Raw genomic sequence first — 16567 nt, 5'->3', positions numbered from 1 at the left:
CCGATGTGGGGCTTGATCCCAGGACCCTGGGATCATGACCTGAGCCGAAGGCAGAGGCTTAACCCACTGAGCCACCCAGGTGCCCCAGATATGCCAATTTCTTTCTAGTTTTTGCAGTCCTCAGACTCATGTGAAATTGATAGAAGGACCTGTTTAGGTAAGGGTGGTGGTGCAGGGAAGGTTCAGAGACATTAATAGGTTTCAAGGGTGCAATTTATTTGTCAGTTCCATGCACAGAATTCTCACTCCTGTACATTTTTAGTTTTTACTCTGTGACATGGGGCAGGAACTTAAACTCTCCTAGACTCTGGTCCTTTATTTTTGGATAAGAAACAACATTCTTCATTCCCACCACACCACATCCAAACCCCATTAGAGGCCAGCACCAGATTGGTTGGGTTGCTGCCTCCATTTTACTGGTTAGGGGAGGGGTCACATGGTCAAAGAAATGAAATGAGAGAAGGTGATTCTCTCCTCGTACAATCTTCTCCCTTAACCTTTGGTTTTCACATCAGTCCTGTTGGCATATGGAAGCACTGGCCTTCATACTTTAGGCCAGGTTATGAATGTCTTTGCTTAAACAGCTTATAAATACTCTCATGAAGAAATATCCATGTCACTAGATTTATGATAATGGTAAAGCAGATTCTGTGGGTCCAGGCTGGGCTAGTCTCAGACATTCCTAGTACAAACCTAATTCCTGTGAGAGGAGATATGGTGGGAAATGTTGAATTGTTCTCTGTGTAATTTTTCTCCTATGTTCACAGATCCCCTTAGAGGAAAATGCCTCCTGAAAATGCTTCCTTTGTGACTGAATTCATTCTTGTGGGGCTAACAGACTTGCCATATCTCCAGCTTCCCCTGTTCTGCCTGTTTCTAGTCACCTACATGGTCACTGTGTTGGGAAATTTGGGTTTGGTGACTCTAATCAAGCTGAATGCACACCTGCACACGCCCATGTACTTTTTCTTCTTGAATTTGTCCTTCATAGACCTCTGTTATTCTTCTGTGTTTACACCTAAAATGCTGATTAACTTCACATCAAAGAGGAATATTATCTCCTACAGGGGATGCATGACCCAGCTTTACCTTTTGTGTAGTTTTGGTATTTCTGAATGTTATGTGCTGACATCAATGGCCTATGATCGCTATGTGGCCATCTGTAACCCACTCTTATATAATGTTGCCATGTCCCCCAAAGTGTGTTCCATCCCTATGTTTGGTTCATGCTTGGTGTCATTTTTGGATGCCATGGCTCACACTGGATGCATGCTGAGACTGACCTTCTGTGATGCAAACACCATCAGCCATTATTTGTGTGACATCCTCCCTCTGCTCCAGCTCTCTTGCATGAGCACCTATGTCAATGAGCTGGTGGTTTTCATTGTGGCAGGCATCAATGTGATTGTGCCCAGTGTCACCATCTTTGTGTCTTATGGTTTCATCCTGTCCAGCATCCTGAGCATCAGCTCCACTGAGGGCAGATCCAAAACCTTCAGCACATGCAGTGCCCACATAATTGCTATTTCTCTCTTCTTTGGATCTGGTGCATTTATGTATCTTAAACCATCTTCTGCTGGGTCTATGGATGAGGGGAAAATCTCCTCTGTCTTTTATACCATTGCAGTTCCAATGATGAACCCCTTCATTTACAGCTTGAGAAACAAAGACATTAAATGTGCTGTGAAGAGGGGCGCCTGGGTGGCTCAGTGGGTTAAGCCGCTGCTCGGCTCAGGTCATGATCTCAGGGTCCTGGGATCGAGCCCCGCATCGGGCTCTCTGCTCAGCAGGGAGCCTGCTTCCTCCTCTCTCTCTGCCTGCCTCTCTGCCTGCTTGTGATCTCTGTCTGTCAAATAAATAAATAAATAAAATCTTTAAAAAAAAATGTGCTGTGAAGAAAACTCTGAATCAGATACAGTTTTGACCAGAAACAGTGTCTGTCCGTTTAGTTAATTACACACAGGGGAATTCTGTGTGTTTAAATAAAATAATTTCAGTGGCATTCTTCCTGGCCTTTTTTCCCAATATGGTAAAAGAAGTTTGAGTCTCACAATTTATTTTTAGCCTTTATGAATTAGGTCTTCTTTACCTCACCAATACCACAATATCTTCTCCATGTTTTTTTTTCTATTTACTAATAGCATTAAGTAAGTAAAATGTTGTCTCTTTTTCCTATTTTCATTTTGAACTTGTTTTTTCCTCTGGAACATGATGAATTGTTTTTAAAGCATCGAAATAGGTAACACTACTACATGAAATTGTATTATTGGGTGTATTCTTATCTGCCACTTGGTATTAGAATATGCATTAGATACTCTATACTCCCATTTTCCATCCTCCATTTGGGAAGAATATGTCCACTTTAAATGCTAGATGTTGAAGATTCCATAAGGACAATCAAATTTAATGCATATGCACGCATCAGATAACAAGAATTTTTTTTGGTAGACTTTTCTTTTTACTTTTGTACAGTCAAGCCAACACATAGCTGATCAGAAGAAATATTTTCATTGTATGGCTGGGTAAGTGAACCTCAGAGTAGTTAGATTTACCTAAGGTCGCACAGCTTTAAAAAGTAAGAAATTATTTTATTTTTATTTTTTTTCCTTAAGATTTTTTTTTAATTTTTTATTTTTTTAAATTTTATTTTTTATAAACATATAATATATTTTTATCCCCAGGGGTACAGGTCTGTGAATCGCCAGGTTTACACACTTCCCAGCACTCACTATAGCACATACCCTCCCCAATGTCCATAACCCCACCCCCTTCTCCCCAACCCCCTCCCCCCAGCAACCCTCAGTTTGTTTTGTGAGATTAAGAGTTAGTTGTGGTTTGTCTCCCTCCCAATCCCATCTTGCTTCATTTATTCTTCTCCTACCCCCTTAAACCCCCCCCATGTTGCATCTCCACTTCCTCATATCAGCAATGTCTACAATAGTCAAACTATGGAAAGAACCTAGATGTCCATCCACAGATGAATGGATAAAGAAGATGTGGTATATATACACAATGGAATACTATGCAGCCGTCAAAAGAAATGAAATCTTGCCATTTGCAACGACGTGGATGGAACTAGAGGGTATCATGCTTAGTGAAATAAGTCAATTGGAGAAAGACAACTATCATATGATCTCCCTGATAAAAAGTAAGAATTTTGACTAAATGATTAACCTCTAACTTCATGTCTTCTACTCTTTGTTGTCTATTTTGCTTTACTTTATTATTATTATTATTATTTTAGTTTCAAGTTTTTATTTAAATTCCAGTTAGTTAGCATACAGTGTCATGTTAGTTTCAGGTGTAGAATTTCATGATTTAGCACACACATCCAACACCCATTGCTCATCACAAGTAGTTCCCTCCTTAATCAACATCTCCCATTTAACCTATTTCCCTGCCTACCTGTCCTCTAGCAACCTGTTTGTTGTATTTAGTCAAAAATCTGTTTTATGGTTTGCCTCTCTTCCCTCCACCACATTCATTTGTTTTGTTTTTCAAATTTCATGTATGAGTGAAATCATCTGGTATTTGTCTTTCTCCCATTGACTTATGTCACTTAACATAATATCTCTAGTTCCATGCATGTCTTGGCAAATGTCAAGATTTCATTCTTTTTATATGTAATATTCATGTGTGTTTCCTCTGTTGATTTTACCCATTCTGACAGGTGTGAGGTGATAGTTCATTATAGTTTTGATTTGTATTTCCCTGATGATGAGTGATGTTGAACTTTTCCTGTGTCTGCTAGTCATCTGTATGTCTTCTTTGGAAAAATGGATACTGTTTAACTGAACTTTATAGAACACCAGTCAAGGAATTTAATTGGCTAAATAATCCCAATTTTGACAATTTCTTTTCTGGTATAAGGTACTGGATTATTTTTATTTTGAGAAAACACAAAAAGATGGCTACTTCAAAAATCCTTCATCCTTAATCAGGTGACAATTTAAATATTTCTAACTAATAATATTTACTACTTTATTTGTTTTCTAATTACTACTCAAGATTTAGGCATTGTTAAATTTAGCATAACTGGTGTGTTGGCTTGTTTTTGTTTTAGATGCTTGATATCACTAAAACCTTGACTATGATTTAATATTTATGTTTAGAAACAATTTATTTTTAATTGAAGTATAATTGATATATAATATTCTATTAGTTTCATGCATAGAACATAGTGATCTGACATTTATATGCACTATCAAATGCTTTTCATGATAAATTTAGTTGCCATCTATTACCATGAGTTGCTGACATTGTTTTAAGTGACCTCTCACAGCACATCCCCTGGCCTCTATATCAACATGCTTGATTTTCCTTTAACAAATTCCATTTATATAAAATAATTGGTTTGGGTTGTAGTTTTTGTTTATTTTACTTGCCGTCTGTTTTTTTTTTTTTATTACATTATGTTAGTCACCATATAGTACATCGTTAATTTTTGATGTAGTGTTCCAAGATTCATTGTTTGCATATAATACCCAGTGCTCTGTGCAATATGTGCCCTCCTTAATACCCATTACCGGGCTCACCCATCCCCACCAAAACTCTCAGTTTTTTTCCCCAGAGTCCATAGTCTGTCATGGTTTGTCTCCCGCTCCGATTCCCCCCCTTCATTTTTCCCCTCCTTCTCCTAATGTCTTCCATGCTATTTCTTATGTTCCACAAGTAAGTGAAACCATATGATAATTATCTTTCTCTGTTTGGTTTATGTTACTTAGTATAATCTCCTCCAGTCCCATCCATGTTGATGCAGATGGTGGTATTCATCCTCTCTGATGGCTAAGTAATATTCCACTGTATATGTGGACCACATCTTCTTTATCCATTCATCTGTTGAAGAGCATCTTGGCTCTTTCCACAGTTTGGGTATTGTGGAGATTGCTGCTTTGAACATTGGGGTTGCTGTCTGTTTTGATGAAAATTGTTTTGCTTATTGAAAAAAGTGTGTTAATAAGTAAACGATATATGTTGATATTTAGGAACTGCTATAGACATGGCAAAGATGCATCCATTTTGTTATATATTTTATCACTATTTGCGCTACCTAATAGTATATGTTAACCCTGGTCACTCATCTTTCATTTGAGAAGCCTCAAAATATGGAGTCAATCTTCTTAATTTTCATAAAAAGACTTTTAGAAATGATTATTTTTTATTGAAGAAAGGATAACCTACCTTTTGCACTAGATTCCATTTTTCAGATTATTTGGAGGAAAAGTTCATCAAAATTGTTATAAAAGTTATAAAGACAGCTTATTAAAGTTAAGATTTGCGAATTTTTTGTAAAAGCAACTTAGCTGGGGCACCTCGGTGGTTCAGTGGGTTAAGCCTCTGCCTTCAGCTCAGGTTACGATCCCGGACTCCTGGGATCGAGCCCCACATCAGACTCTGCTCAGCAGGGAGACTGCTTTTCCTTCTCCCTGCCACTTCTCTCGTTTGTGCTCTCTGTGTTCCTCTGCCAAATAAATAAAAAAACTTTAAAAAATAGGCAACTTAGCTGACAGCTTTCTGATGAGTAGTTTAAGCACTAAGCATGTATTGGGACTTCTTTTTAAAAAGGAGAACCAGGGGTGCCTGGGTGGCTCAGTGGGTTAAGCCGCTGCCTTCGGCTCGGGTCATGATCTCGGAGTCCTGGGATCGAGCCCCGCATCGGGCTCTCTGCTCTCTCGGGGAGCCTGCTTCCTCCTCTCTCTCTGCCTGCCTCTCTGCCTGCTTGTGATCTCTCTGTCAAATTAAAAAAAATAAAATAAAATAAAAAGGAGAACCAAGTCAGGTGGCTTACAAGCACAACATAGTTATCCCTTATGGTTTTTGCTTTTTTTGTGCTATGTGAATAGCCAAAAAAGAAGTTTTGAGAAGTATGAGTCTATTGAAATTGTCACAACTAGGAGTCAAGCAGGGAAGTCATGTGATTTGTCTGTACCTATGTCCTAGGACAGAGCTGTCTGAATCAGTATGAAAGCTTGGACTTTCTGGGAAATAACAGAAAATGATTCTCCTACTTCAGGACCAGAATCAAAGTTGAATTACATTCTAAATTTGTTTTGTGTAAACTTTGTGTAAGTGAGCTAATAGTGTTGTTCAGACCAGGTTTGGAATGTGCACGATCAGGGTTCACTGAGGTTCAGGAGTCATGAAAAACAGAAGTACAAGGGGTTCTGAGTTCCATGTCCTTTTAATTGCTGAACCCCTAAATTTATTGAACCTCATTCTCCACTTCTGACACTGCCTTCTTAAACTCACACACACAGACATACACACACCCCTACACACAGTTTTGAAGTTATATTGTATGAGATATTTTATGAGATCACTGCCTAACATTGATTGGACGATATGCAACCCACTTTCAGGTAGATGGTTCCAGCTCCAGAGGAAGGGCTGAGCAGGAAGTACTTGCTGAATCTAGGAAAAGGAAATAGTTATTGCTTTAATCAGTTGCTTGTTTGTGGAAACACACATGCACATGCACACACATACATACTAACACACACATGTGCATTCACTTTCATGCACACACAGCATTTTGTACCTTTGTACCTGTACTTCTGTACCTAGCAATGTGTGGCATTGGAGTATATGTCATAAATATAAATAAGGCAGAGGAAGGGAACGATACAGAAGTAGATTTTCTTAATGCAACAGAGTACATAGATTCTAAGATAAACCTCATGAAGTCAAAATTTCTTCTTAAAATTGATTCTGTTGAATTGTCCATGCTGGGGAACAGACGTGGTATTTTTCCCAAGTCTGGCTTTTGTCTCATGCACTGGGACATTCCACTGTCTTATCAGTTGACCATCAGGTGAAGTAGCTGGTTTATCTGCAGGGCTTAGTTGTATAAAAGATATAGATTTAAACATGAAAATCATACTCAGTGTGAAGTTTTACTTTCTGAGGGAGAGACTCTCATCTTCCTCCCTGAGGAAGCAATCCCTGAGGATTGCTGGTGGCATCACAGGAAGGGGCTGTTGAAAGTCTCTCTCTGCCAGGAAGTTAAAATAACACATTCAAATATTAATATCGAGATGTGCAGGGTGTTGCAGTTGCTTTTAATGTGCTTTAGTTTTTCTGCTCTGTCACATCTGTCAATTTATGTATTTGAAGGGGAAATGGTGTGAGATAAAGAGGAGAGAAAAGCTTAGTTTTCATTTCATAGATGATGAAACTGATGATCAGATGTGTTCATGGTTTGTCTCAAATTACAACTTGTGGGGGCGCCTGGGTGGCTCAGTGGGTTAAGCCGCTGCCTTCGGCTCAGGTCATGATCCCAGGTCCTGGGTTCAAGCCCCACATCGGGCTTTCTGCTCAGCAGGGAGCCTGCTTCCTCCTCTCTCTCTGCCTGCCTCTCTGCCTACTTGTGATTTCTCTCTGTCAAATAAATAAATAAAATCTTTAAAAAAATTACAACTTGTGAGTGGTAGAGCTGAGACTAGGAGTAGGGTTTGATTCTAAATATATCAGCATATTATTGTTATTAATGTACTCTACTGTTAAGTATCTGTGAATCATGAAAATGGTTTCAGTGAATAAAAAGTCTGAGAATATAAATAAAAGGAACAGGCTAAACTAAGCAAAATGTGAGGAAAATATCATTCCCACTTTATATTTGGAAGCTCTATTGCCTAATTTAGAATGTGTGTATATATTCTCATTTTATACTGGCCTTCGTGATATATGGAAACACATAAGGGTAGACTATAATAATCATTTCCACATTCTCTTCATCCTTCTTCTGGCTGGATATGGAACACCATGAGGTGTGAGCAAAAGCTGGAGAATGATTGTGTCAGTATCATGGTGGAGAATGGGAGGACTAGGGGCACACAGAGGGCTCTGGGACCCGGAATACTCTGTTCTTAGTTCTGCATGGTCATTGTAAGCTGTTCAGTTATAATAATGGTTGAAGTGTATTTTGTAGGCTTTGATATACGTATGTATGCTGACTTTCACAATAAATTATGGTCGAAAACCTTGGATTCTACCTGGATTTAAGTTAAATATTAATGTAATCAAAAAGCCGAGACTGAGAATAAAGGCTCAGGGAAGGGAACAACCTTCCAACTACAGAATGGCTCACACAGAAGAAACCAGGGGAAGTAATGTATTGAGTAACATGTAATAGTCTTAGGAATTTCTACTAGGTTCTATGGAAGGAGCAACGTCCATAGCGAACCCCATTGTATAAGTCTGTAGTAGGTTATCAGTCAGTATACTTAAGTTAATGTAAAGAGGAGATAGTTCTCATAACATATACATAATTTCATTTTCTTAACCCTTCTATATTCATGATAGTCTTCTTTTCCTCTCCACATTTTTCTGTAAATTACTCTTAGTTAAAATACAGTGTAATATTAGTTTCAGGTATAAAATTTAATGATTTATCCCTTACATACAATACCTTGTGCTCATCACAGTAAGTGCCCTCCTTAATTCCCATCACCTACTTAATCCATTCCACCCCCACCCCACTTACCTCCCCTCTGGTCACCATCAGTTTGTCCTCTGTAGTTAGAATCTGTCTCTTGGTTTGCCTCTCTCTCTCTCTCTTTTACCCCCCTTTTGTTCATTTATTTCAATTCTTAAATTCTACACATGAGTGAAATCATCTGACATTTGTCTTTGAATGACTTATTTCACTTAGCATAATAGTCTGTATCTCCATCCATGTCATTGCAAATGGCAAGATTTCATTCTTTTTGATGACTAATATTCTATTGTATATCTATAGCACACTTCTTTATCATTTCATCATTCAGTGGATATTTGGGCACTTTCCATAACTTCTCTATTGTTGATAATGCTGCTATGAACATTGGGGCATATGCATCTCTTTGATTCAGTATTTTTGTATCCTTTGAGTAAATACCTAGTAGTACAATTGCTGAATTGTAGGGTTGTTCTATTTCATCTTTCTGAAGTACTTCCATACTGTTTTCAAGAGTGGCTGTACCAGCTCACTTGCCCACCAACAGTGTAAGAGGGTTCCCCTCTATCCTCATCCTTGCCAACATCTGTTGGTTCCTTTGTTGTTAATTTTAGCAGCTGCGATTTGTGTGAGGTGATATCTCATAGTTTTTATTTGTATTACCCTGATGATGAGTGATGTTGTTTTTGTGTGTGTTGTTCATTGTGCGTTTTTTTGAGAAATGTCTGTTCATGTCTTCTGCTGATTTTTTAACTGCATTATTTGGTTTTTGGCTGTTGAGTTTAAAAGTTATTTATATATTCTGGATACTAACCTTTTATCAAATATGTAATTTACAGATACCTTCTTTTTTAAAAAAAATTGTGTTAGTCACCATACAGTACATCATTAGTTGTTGATGTAGTACTCCATGATTCATTGTTTACGTATAACACTCAGTGCTCCAGGCAGTACATGCCCTCCTTAATACCCATCACTGGGCTAAGCCATCCCCCTATCCCCCATCCCCTCTAAAACCCTCAGATTATTTCCCAGAGTCCACAGTCTTTCATGGTTGTCTCCTCCTTCATCCCCTAACCTTCATGTTTCCCTTCCTTCTCCTCATGTCTTCTCTCATTCTGAAGATTGCCTTTTAGTTTTGTTGATTGTTTCCTTTGCTCTGCAGAAGTATTTTATTTTGATGAAGTAAGCAATAGTTTATTTTTGCTTTTGATTCCTTTGCCTCAGGACACATATCTAGTAAGATTTTGCTACAGCCAATGTCAAGGAGATTACTGCCCTTGTTCTCCCGTAGGATTTTGTTCGTTTCCTGTCACACATTTAGATCTTTCATCCAATTTGAATTTATTTTTGTGTATGGTTTAAGCAAGTGGTTCAGTTTCATTCTACTGCATATCACTGTCCTGTTTTCCCAAACCATTTTTTGAAGAGACTGTCTTTTTCCATTGGATATTCTACTTGCTTTGTCAAAGATGAGTTGACTGTATAATTTGGATCTATTTCTGGGTTTTCTATTCTGTTCCATTGGTCTATGTGTCTGTTTTTTTTTTTTTCAAGGTCATATATTGAGTAAGTGATCTTGAGTTTATTTTCTTTTTTAAATCTAAATTAGCCAACATATAGTACACCATTACTTTCAGATGTAGTGTTCAGTGATTCATCAGTTGTGTATAACACCCCATGCTCATCACCTCATGTGTCCTTCTTAATGCCATCACCCAGTTACCCCAATCCCCCAAACACTGCCCTTTCCAGAACCCTGTTAGTTTCTCAGAATCAAGAGTCTGTCATGGTTTGTCTCTCCCTCTGATTTTGTCTCATTCAGTTTTCCCCCTTTCCCCTGTGGTCCTCCCACTATTTCTTATGCCCCACTTATGACTGGAACCATATGATAATAATCTTCCTCTGCTTGATTTATTTAATTTAGCATAATCTCCTCTAGTTCCATCCATGTCAATGCAAATGGTGGGTTTTCGTCCTTTCCAATGGCTGAGTAATATTCCACTGTATATATGGGCCACATCTTCTTTATCCATTCTTCTGCTGAAGAAGCTCCTTCCACAGTTTGGCTATTGTGGAAATTGCTGCTATGAACATTGGGGTGCATGTACCTCTTCTGTTCACTACATCTATATCTTTGGGGTAAATACCCACTAGTGCAATTGCTGGGTCATAGGGTAGCTCTATTTTTGAAGACTTGAGGAATCTTGATACTGTTTTCCAGAGTGGCTTTACCAGCTTGCATTCTCACCAACATTGTAAGAGGGTTCCTCTTTCACCACATCCTTGCCAACTCTTGTTGTTTCCTGTCTTGTTAATTTTGGCCATTCTAAGTGGTGTGAGGTGGTATCTCATTGTGGTTTTGATATGTATTTCCCTGATGCCAAGGGATGTGGAGCATTTTTTCAGGGGTTGGTTGGCCATTTGTCTGTCTTCTTTGGAGAAGTGTCTGTTCATGTCTCCTGTCCATTTTTTGACTTGATTATTTATTTTGTGTGTGTTGAGTTTGGGAAGCTATTTACAGATCTTGGATACAAGCCCTTTATCAATAATTCATTTGCAAATATATTCTCCCATTCCATGGGTTGAGTCTTAGTTTTGTTGACTGTTCCCTTTGCTGTGCAGAAGATTTTATCTTGATGAGGTCCCAAAAGTTCATTTTTGCTTTTGTTTCCCTTGCCTTTGGAGTCATATCTTGAAAGAAGTTGCTGTGGCTGATGTCAAAGAGGTTACTGCCTGTGTTCTCCTCTAGAGGTTTGATGGATTCCTGTCTCACATGAAGTCTTTCATCCATTTTGAGTTTATCTTTGTGTACAGTGTAAGACCCTGAATCATGAGGGGAATGTTGAAAAAGAAAGCCAAAGTGGGGGCATACAATGCTTGACTTCAAGCTATATTACAAAGCTGTGATCGTCCAGACAGCATGGTACTGGCACAAAAATAGACACATAGATCAATGGAACAGAATAGAGAGCCCAGAAATGGATCCTCAACTCTATGGCCAACTAATCTTCGACAAATCAGGAAAAAAATATCCAATGAAAAAAAGTCTCTTCAATAAATGGTGCTTGGAAAATTGGACAGCTATATAAAGAAGAATGAAACTTGACTGTTTTCTCACACCATACACAAAGATGAACTCTAAATGGATGAAAGACCTCAGTGTGAGAGAGGAATCCATCAAAATCCTGGAAGAGAACATAGGCAGTAACCTCTTCGACATCAGTCACAGCAACTTCTTTCAAAACATGACTCCAAAGGCAAAGGAAACAAAAGCAAAAATGAACTTTTGGGAACTCATCAAGATAAAAAGCTTCTGCACAGCAAAGGGAACAGTCAACAAAACTAAGACTCAACCCATGGAATGGGAGAAGATATTTGCAAATGAATTATTGATAAAGGGCTTGTATCCAAGATCTGTAAATAACTTCCCAAACTCAACACACACAAAATAAATAATCAAGTCAAAAAATGGGCAGAAAACATGAACAGACACTTCTCCAAAGAAGACAGACAAATGGCTAACAGTCATGTGAAAAAATGTTCAACATCATTAGTAAGTTTTATCTTTCTACAAATAGGTCACATTATTGGGAATTTGCCATGATTTAGGAATTTTTCTGTCTTCATTTTCTTTGAATATGTTTTCTGGTTCTTTCTTACTCTCCTGTGGGGGTTTCTGAAATGCATATATTGATTCACTTGGTAACATCCAATAAGTCACTCAGGCTTTCTTCACTATTTTTTGTTTGTTTTTCATTTTGCCCTTCCAAATGAATAATTTACATTGACCTTTAATCAAATTCAGCGATCCTTTCTCTTGTTTGATCTCATTTGCTTTTATATCCGTGGTGAGTTTTTCAGTTCAGATATTGTATTCTTCAGTTCCATTATTTATGCTTAATGCTTTGTAAAAAAAGAATTTATTTATTTAAGAGAGATTGAGAACAAGAGATAGGACACAAATGGTGGGGAGGGATAGAGGGAGAATCATATTCCCTGCTTAGCAGGGAGCCTGACAGGGGATTGGATTTCAGGACCCTGAGATTAGGACCTGAGCTGAAGGCAGATTCATAACCCACTGAACCACCCATGTACCCTGTTTAATACTTCTAAGTTTTCTGTCTCTGTGTTGAAATTTCCTTTGGTTTGTGTATTGTTTTCTGACTCCAGTGAGCATCTTAGGACAATTATTTTAATTCCCTGTCAGGTAAATCACATATTTTCCTTTCATTAGTGTCAGTTTAGAGATTTCTCTTACTGCCTTTTGAATGTATTTCAACCTGTCCTCATTTTCATTGACTCTATACATTGATGTCTGCACATTAGACATAACACCCATCTGTCCTAACATTCATGTACTGGCTTTGGACTGCAGAAGGTACTAACAACGTCTTTCTTTGTTCTTAGTTGCAGGATGCCCTGCATTCCTATGCCTCTTGCATCCATACTATGCTGTGTTGGGTCTGTGTTCTAAAACAATCAACACTGAAGTCATTTCCTCAGGGAGCTCAGAGAGCAGTTGTGTTACTAGACACATGGTGCACATTTTTAAAAAATTTATTTATTTGTCAGAGAGAGAGGGAGAGCACAAGCAGGCAGAGCAGCAGACAGAGGCAGAGAGAGAATCAGGCTTCCCTGCTGAGTAAGGAGCCTGATGCGGGACTCGATCCCAGGAACCAGGGATCATGACCTGAGCCAAAGGCAGTGGCTTAACTGACTGAGCCACCCATGTGTCCCCATAGCGCGCATTTTATTCTCACCAGGGAGAAGCTGTAAGAAAGGGTTTTCATTTGCTGGTTCTATACTGAGGTAGGGGAAGGAACTCTGGTGACTTCCAGCCCAAACCACCATCTTTTTTGTCTCTTACCGTGGGCAGCTGAAGTCTGCTGTGTCTAGTATCCCCTCTGCTTTCTGACACAGACTATCTAGAATTCAGTTTTCTGGACACACCTAATAAAAACTGGTGCATTGGATACAAGATCTACTTCTTTTCCTCCCCAGGAGATGCCAGAAACTGAAGGGGTTTGTCTTAATTTGAAGGTACTGTGCAGGTAAAAGTGTTACAACAACAGGATATCTAGAATTTTCCTGGCAGATCCAATATTACTAGATTCATGCTTTAACTGGGAACAGGACTACTCTAACTGGTATCCAGATTTCTTGCAAAGGGAATCTGTACAGGAAATATTTCTGAATCACTGTGTTCACGGAGGGTCGCAGGGTCTAGAGTGTCCTCTTCTGCCAGGGAAAATGAGAATTTATTTGGCTCCTCTTTGAGAGATGTCTAATCCCTACAGTGGAGGGAAACCTTGAGTAAAATTTTGAGTCCATAAGGAATTAGAGACCCATTGCGGTTCTTTGTGAAAATACAATTCCCTCAAGACCCGATTGCCCTAGAAACCATTCCCTGCTAGAGACTGAGCAAACTTCTGCCATGTTTATAACCGAGGACGTTATATCATTGCTCTCACCTTAAGTCTTCTGTGATATACCAAGAGCCAAAATGATAATAATAAAGGCTGTTTATTTTTGTCTGCTGCTTAAAAGGACTCATAATCAGAAATTATTATCTTTGATTCAGGAGGATTTCCAGGGCTCATCAGAAATTAAGTGTGCGTTGTGTCCTCATAGAATCAAAGGGAAAAAAGTCACAGAGACTAAATCTGCCCTTTCAGGACCACAGAGGTAATACTGGTAAGGAAGGACCAAGGTATTCTTGCCTAAGGAGGTTGAATTTCTGAATTCCAGTTATATTCATGTCTTCCTTTTGTGATGGAAGTCCAGGGATCTAAGATATGCCAATCTCTTTCCAGTTTTTGCAGTCCTCAGACTCATGTGAAATTGATAGAAGGGAGGATAGAAGGGATTGAGGGGAGGGTGGTCATGCAGGGATGGTTCAGAGATTATTATGTTTCAAGGATGCAATTTATATGTCAGTTCATGGGCAGAACTCTCACTCTTATACATTTATACTTTTTACTTTGTGACATGGGGCAGGAACTTAAACTCTCCTAGACTCTGGTCCTTTATTTTTGGATAAGAAACATTCTGCATTCCTACCACACCACGATTGGTGGGGTTGCTGCCTCCAATTTTACTGGTTAGGGGAGGGTCACATGGTCAAAGAAATGAAATGAGAGAAGGTGATTCTCTCCTGGTCCAATCTTCTCTTTTAACTTTTGTTTTTCACAGCAATGTTCTTGGCATATGGAAGTACTGACCTTCATACTGTAGGCCAAGTTTTGTATCTTTTTGCTTTTACAGCTTATTAAGTCTCTAATGAGGGAATGTCCCAAGTAACTAGATTTATGCTAATAGTTAAGCATTTTCTGTGGGTCCCTTGTGTGCTAGTCTCAGACATTTCCAGTATGAACCCAACTCCTGTGAGGAGAGATATGGTGGGAAATGTGGAAATGTTCTCTGTGTAACTTTTTCCTCCTGTGTTCACAGATCCCCTTAGAGGAAAATGCCTCCTGTAAATGCTTCCTTTGTGACTGAATTCATTCTTGTGGGACTAACAGACCTACCAGATCTCCAGGTCCCCCTGTTTTGCCTGTTTCTGTGTTCTGCCTGTCACTGTGTTGGGAAATTTGGGTTTGGTGACTCTAATCAAGCGAATGCACACCTGCACACCCCCATGTACTTTTTCCTCTTCAATTTGTCCTTCATAGACCTTTGTTATTCTTCTGTGTTTACACCCAAAATGCTGGTTAACTTCACATCAAAGAAGAATATTATCTCATACAGGGGATGCATGACTCAGCTTTACTTTTTCTGTTTTTTTTTGGTGCCTCTGAAGCTTATGTGCTGACATCAATGGCCTATGATCGCTATGTGGCCATCTGTAACCCACTCTTATATAATGTTGCCAGGTCCCGCAAAGTGTGTTTCAGCCTTATGCTTGGTTCATACTTGAAGGCATTTTTGGATGCCATGGCTCACACTGGATGCATGCTGAGACTGACCTTCTGTGATGCAAACACCATCAACCATTATTTTTGTGACATTCTCCCTCTGCTCCAGCTCTCCTGCACCAGCATGTATGTGAATGAACTGGTGGTTTTCATTGTGTTGAGCATCAATGTGATTGTGCCCAGTGTCACCATCTTTGTCTCCTATGGTTTCATCCTGTCCAGCATTCTGCAAATCAGCTCCAGTGAGGGCAGGTCCAAAGCCTTCAGCACCTGTAGCTCCCACATAATTGCTGTTTCTTTCTTCTTCGGATCAGGTGCATTTATGTATCTTAAACCATCTTCTGCTGTGTCTATGGATGAGGGAAAAATCTCCTCTGTCTTTTATACCATTGCAGTACCAATGATGAACCCCTTCATTTATAGCTTAAGAAACAAGGGAATTAAACTTGCTGTGAGAAAAGCTGTAAGTAGGAGAGTTTTTTGATCAGAAGCAGCATCTATCTGTGTAGTTTGTGACACATGGGGATTCTGTGAGTTTAAATAAGATACTCTTAGTGGAAATCTTCTCAGCATTTTTATTTTTAATGAGGTAAAGGATGTTTGAGTCTCACAATTTATTTTTAGTCTTTATACATTAGGTTTTCTTCTTTTCCTCACCAATGCCACAATATCTTCTCCACTTTTTTGTTCTGTTTAGTAACAGCATTGAGTAAGAAACATATTGTTTCTTTTACTCCCCATTTTGATGTTCAACATGGTTTTTCCCCCTCTCTGGAACACGATGAATGTTCTTTACAGTATTGAATTAGGTAATAGAAGGATGACATTGTATTACAGATCATGTTCTTATCTCCAGTTGTATTAGGGTATATATCATCTACTCTGTTTATACTCTTATTTTTCTATCTTCCAGTTGGGAGGAATGTATCTTCTTTAAATGCCAGAAGTTGAAGATTCCATAATGACAATCAAGATTAATCCATTTTTCATTTTTAGATATCATGTACCAAGAGTCTTTTTGCAGACTTTTCTGTTTTACTTTTGTACAGTCATACCAACACATAATTTTTCATAAAAATATTTTTATTATATGCATGGGAAAGTGAAGCTCAGTGTAAATAGATTTACCTAATGTCACACAGCTTTGTAAAGAAAATATTAAGACTAAATTGTTAGGCTTCTGATTTAGGTCTACTACTCTTTGTAGTCTATTTTG

The 16567-nt window shown here is 38.7% G+C and overlaps 1 protein-coding gene and 1 pseudogene across 1 annotated transcript; both read left to right on the top strand.

Annotated features, from left to right (window-relative positions):
- Window positions 1–783: 783 nt before the first annotated feature.
- Window positions 784–1707, top strand: LOC125078881 (olfactory receptor 147-like; the record flags this gene model as incomplete). Its single annotated transcript, XM_047692113.1, has 1 exon — window positions 784–1707. A coding segment is annotated over exon 1 (924 nt), but the record flags the coding sequence as incomplete, so codon positions are not given.
- Window positions 1708–14903: 13196 nt separating this feature from the next.
- Window positions 14904–15835, top strand: LOC125078956 (olfactory receptor 145-like; annotated as a pseudogene).
- The last annotated feature ends 732 nt before the right edge of the window (window positions 15836–16567 follow it).

Source organism: Lutra lutra, chromosome 10, assembly GCF_902655055.1.
Source record: "Lutra lutra chromosome 10, mLutLut1.2, whole genome shotgun sequence".
Lineage (NCBI taxonomy): Eukaryota > Metazoa > Chordata > Mammalia > Carnivora > Mustelidae > Lutra > Lutra lutra.
Note: the sequence above shows the minus strand (reverse complement) of the source record. Positions and strands in the feature narration are given on the sequence as shown.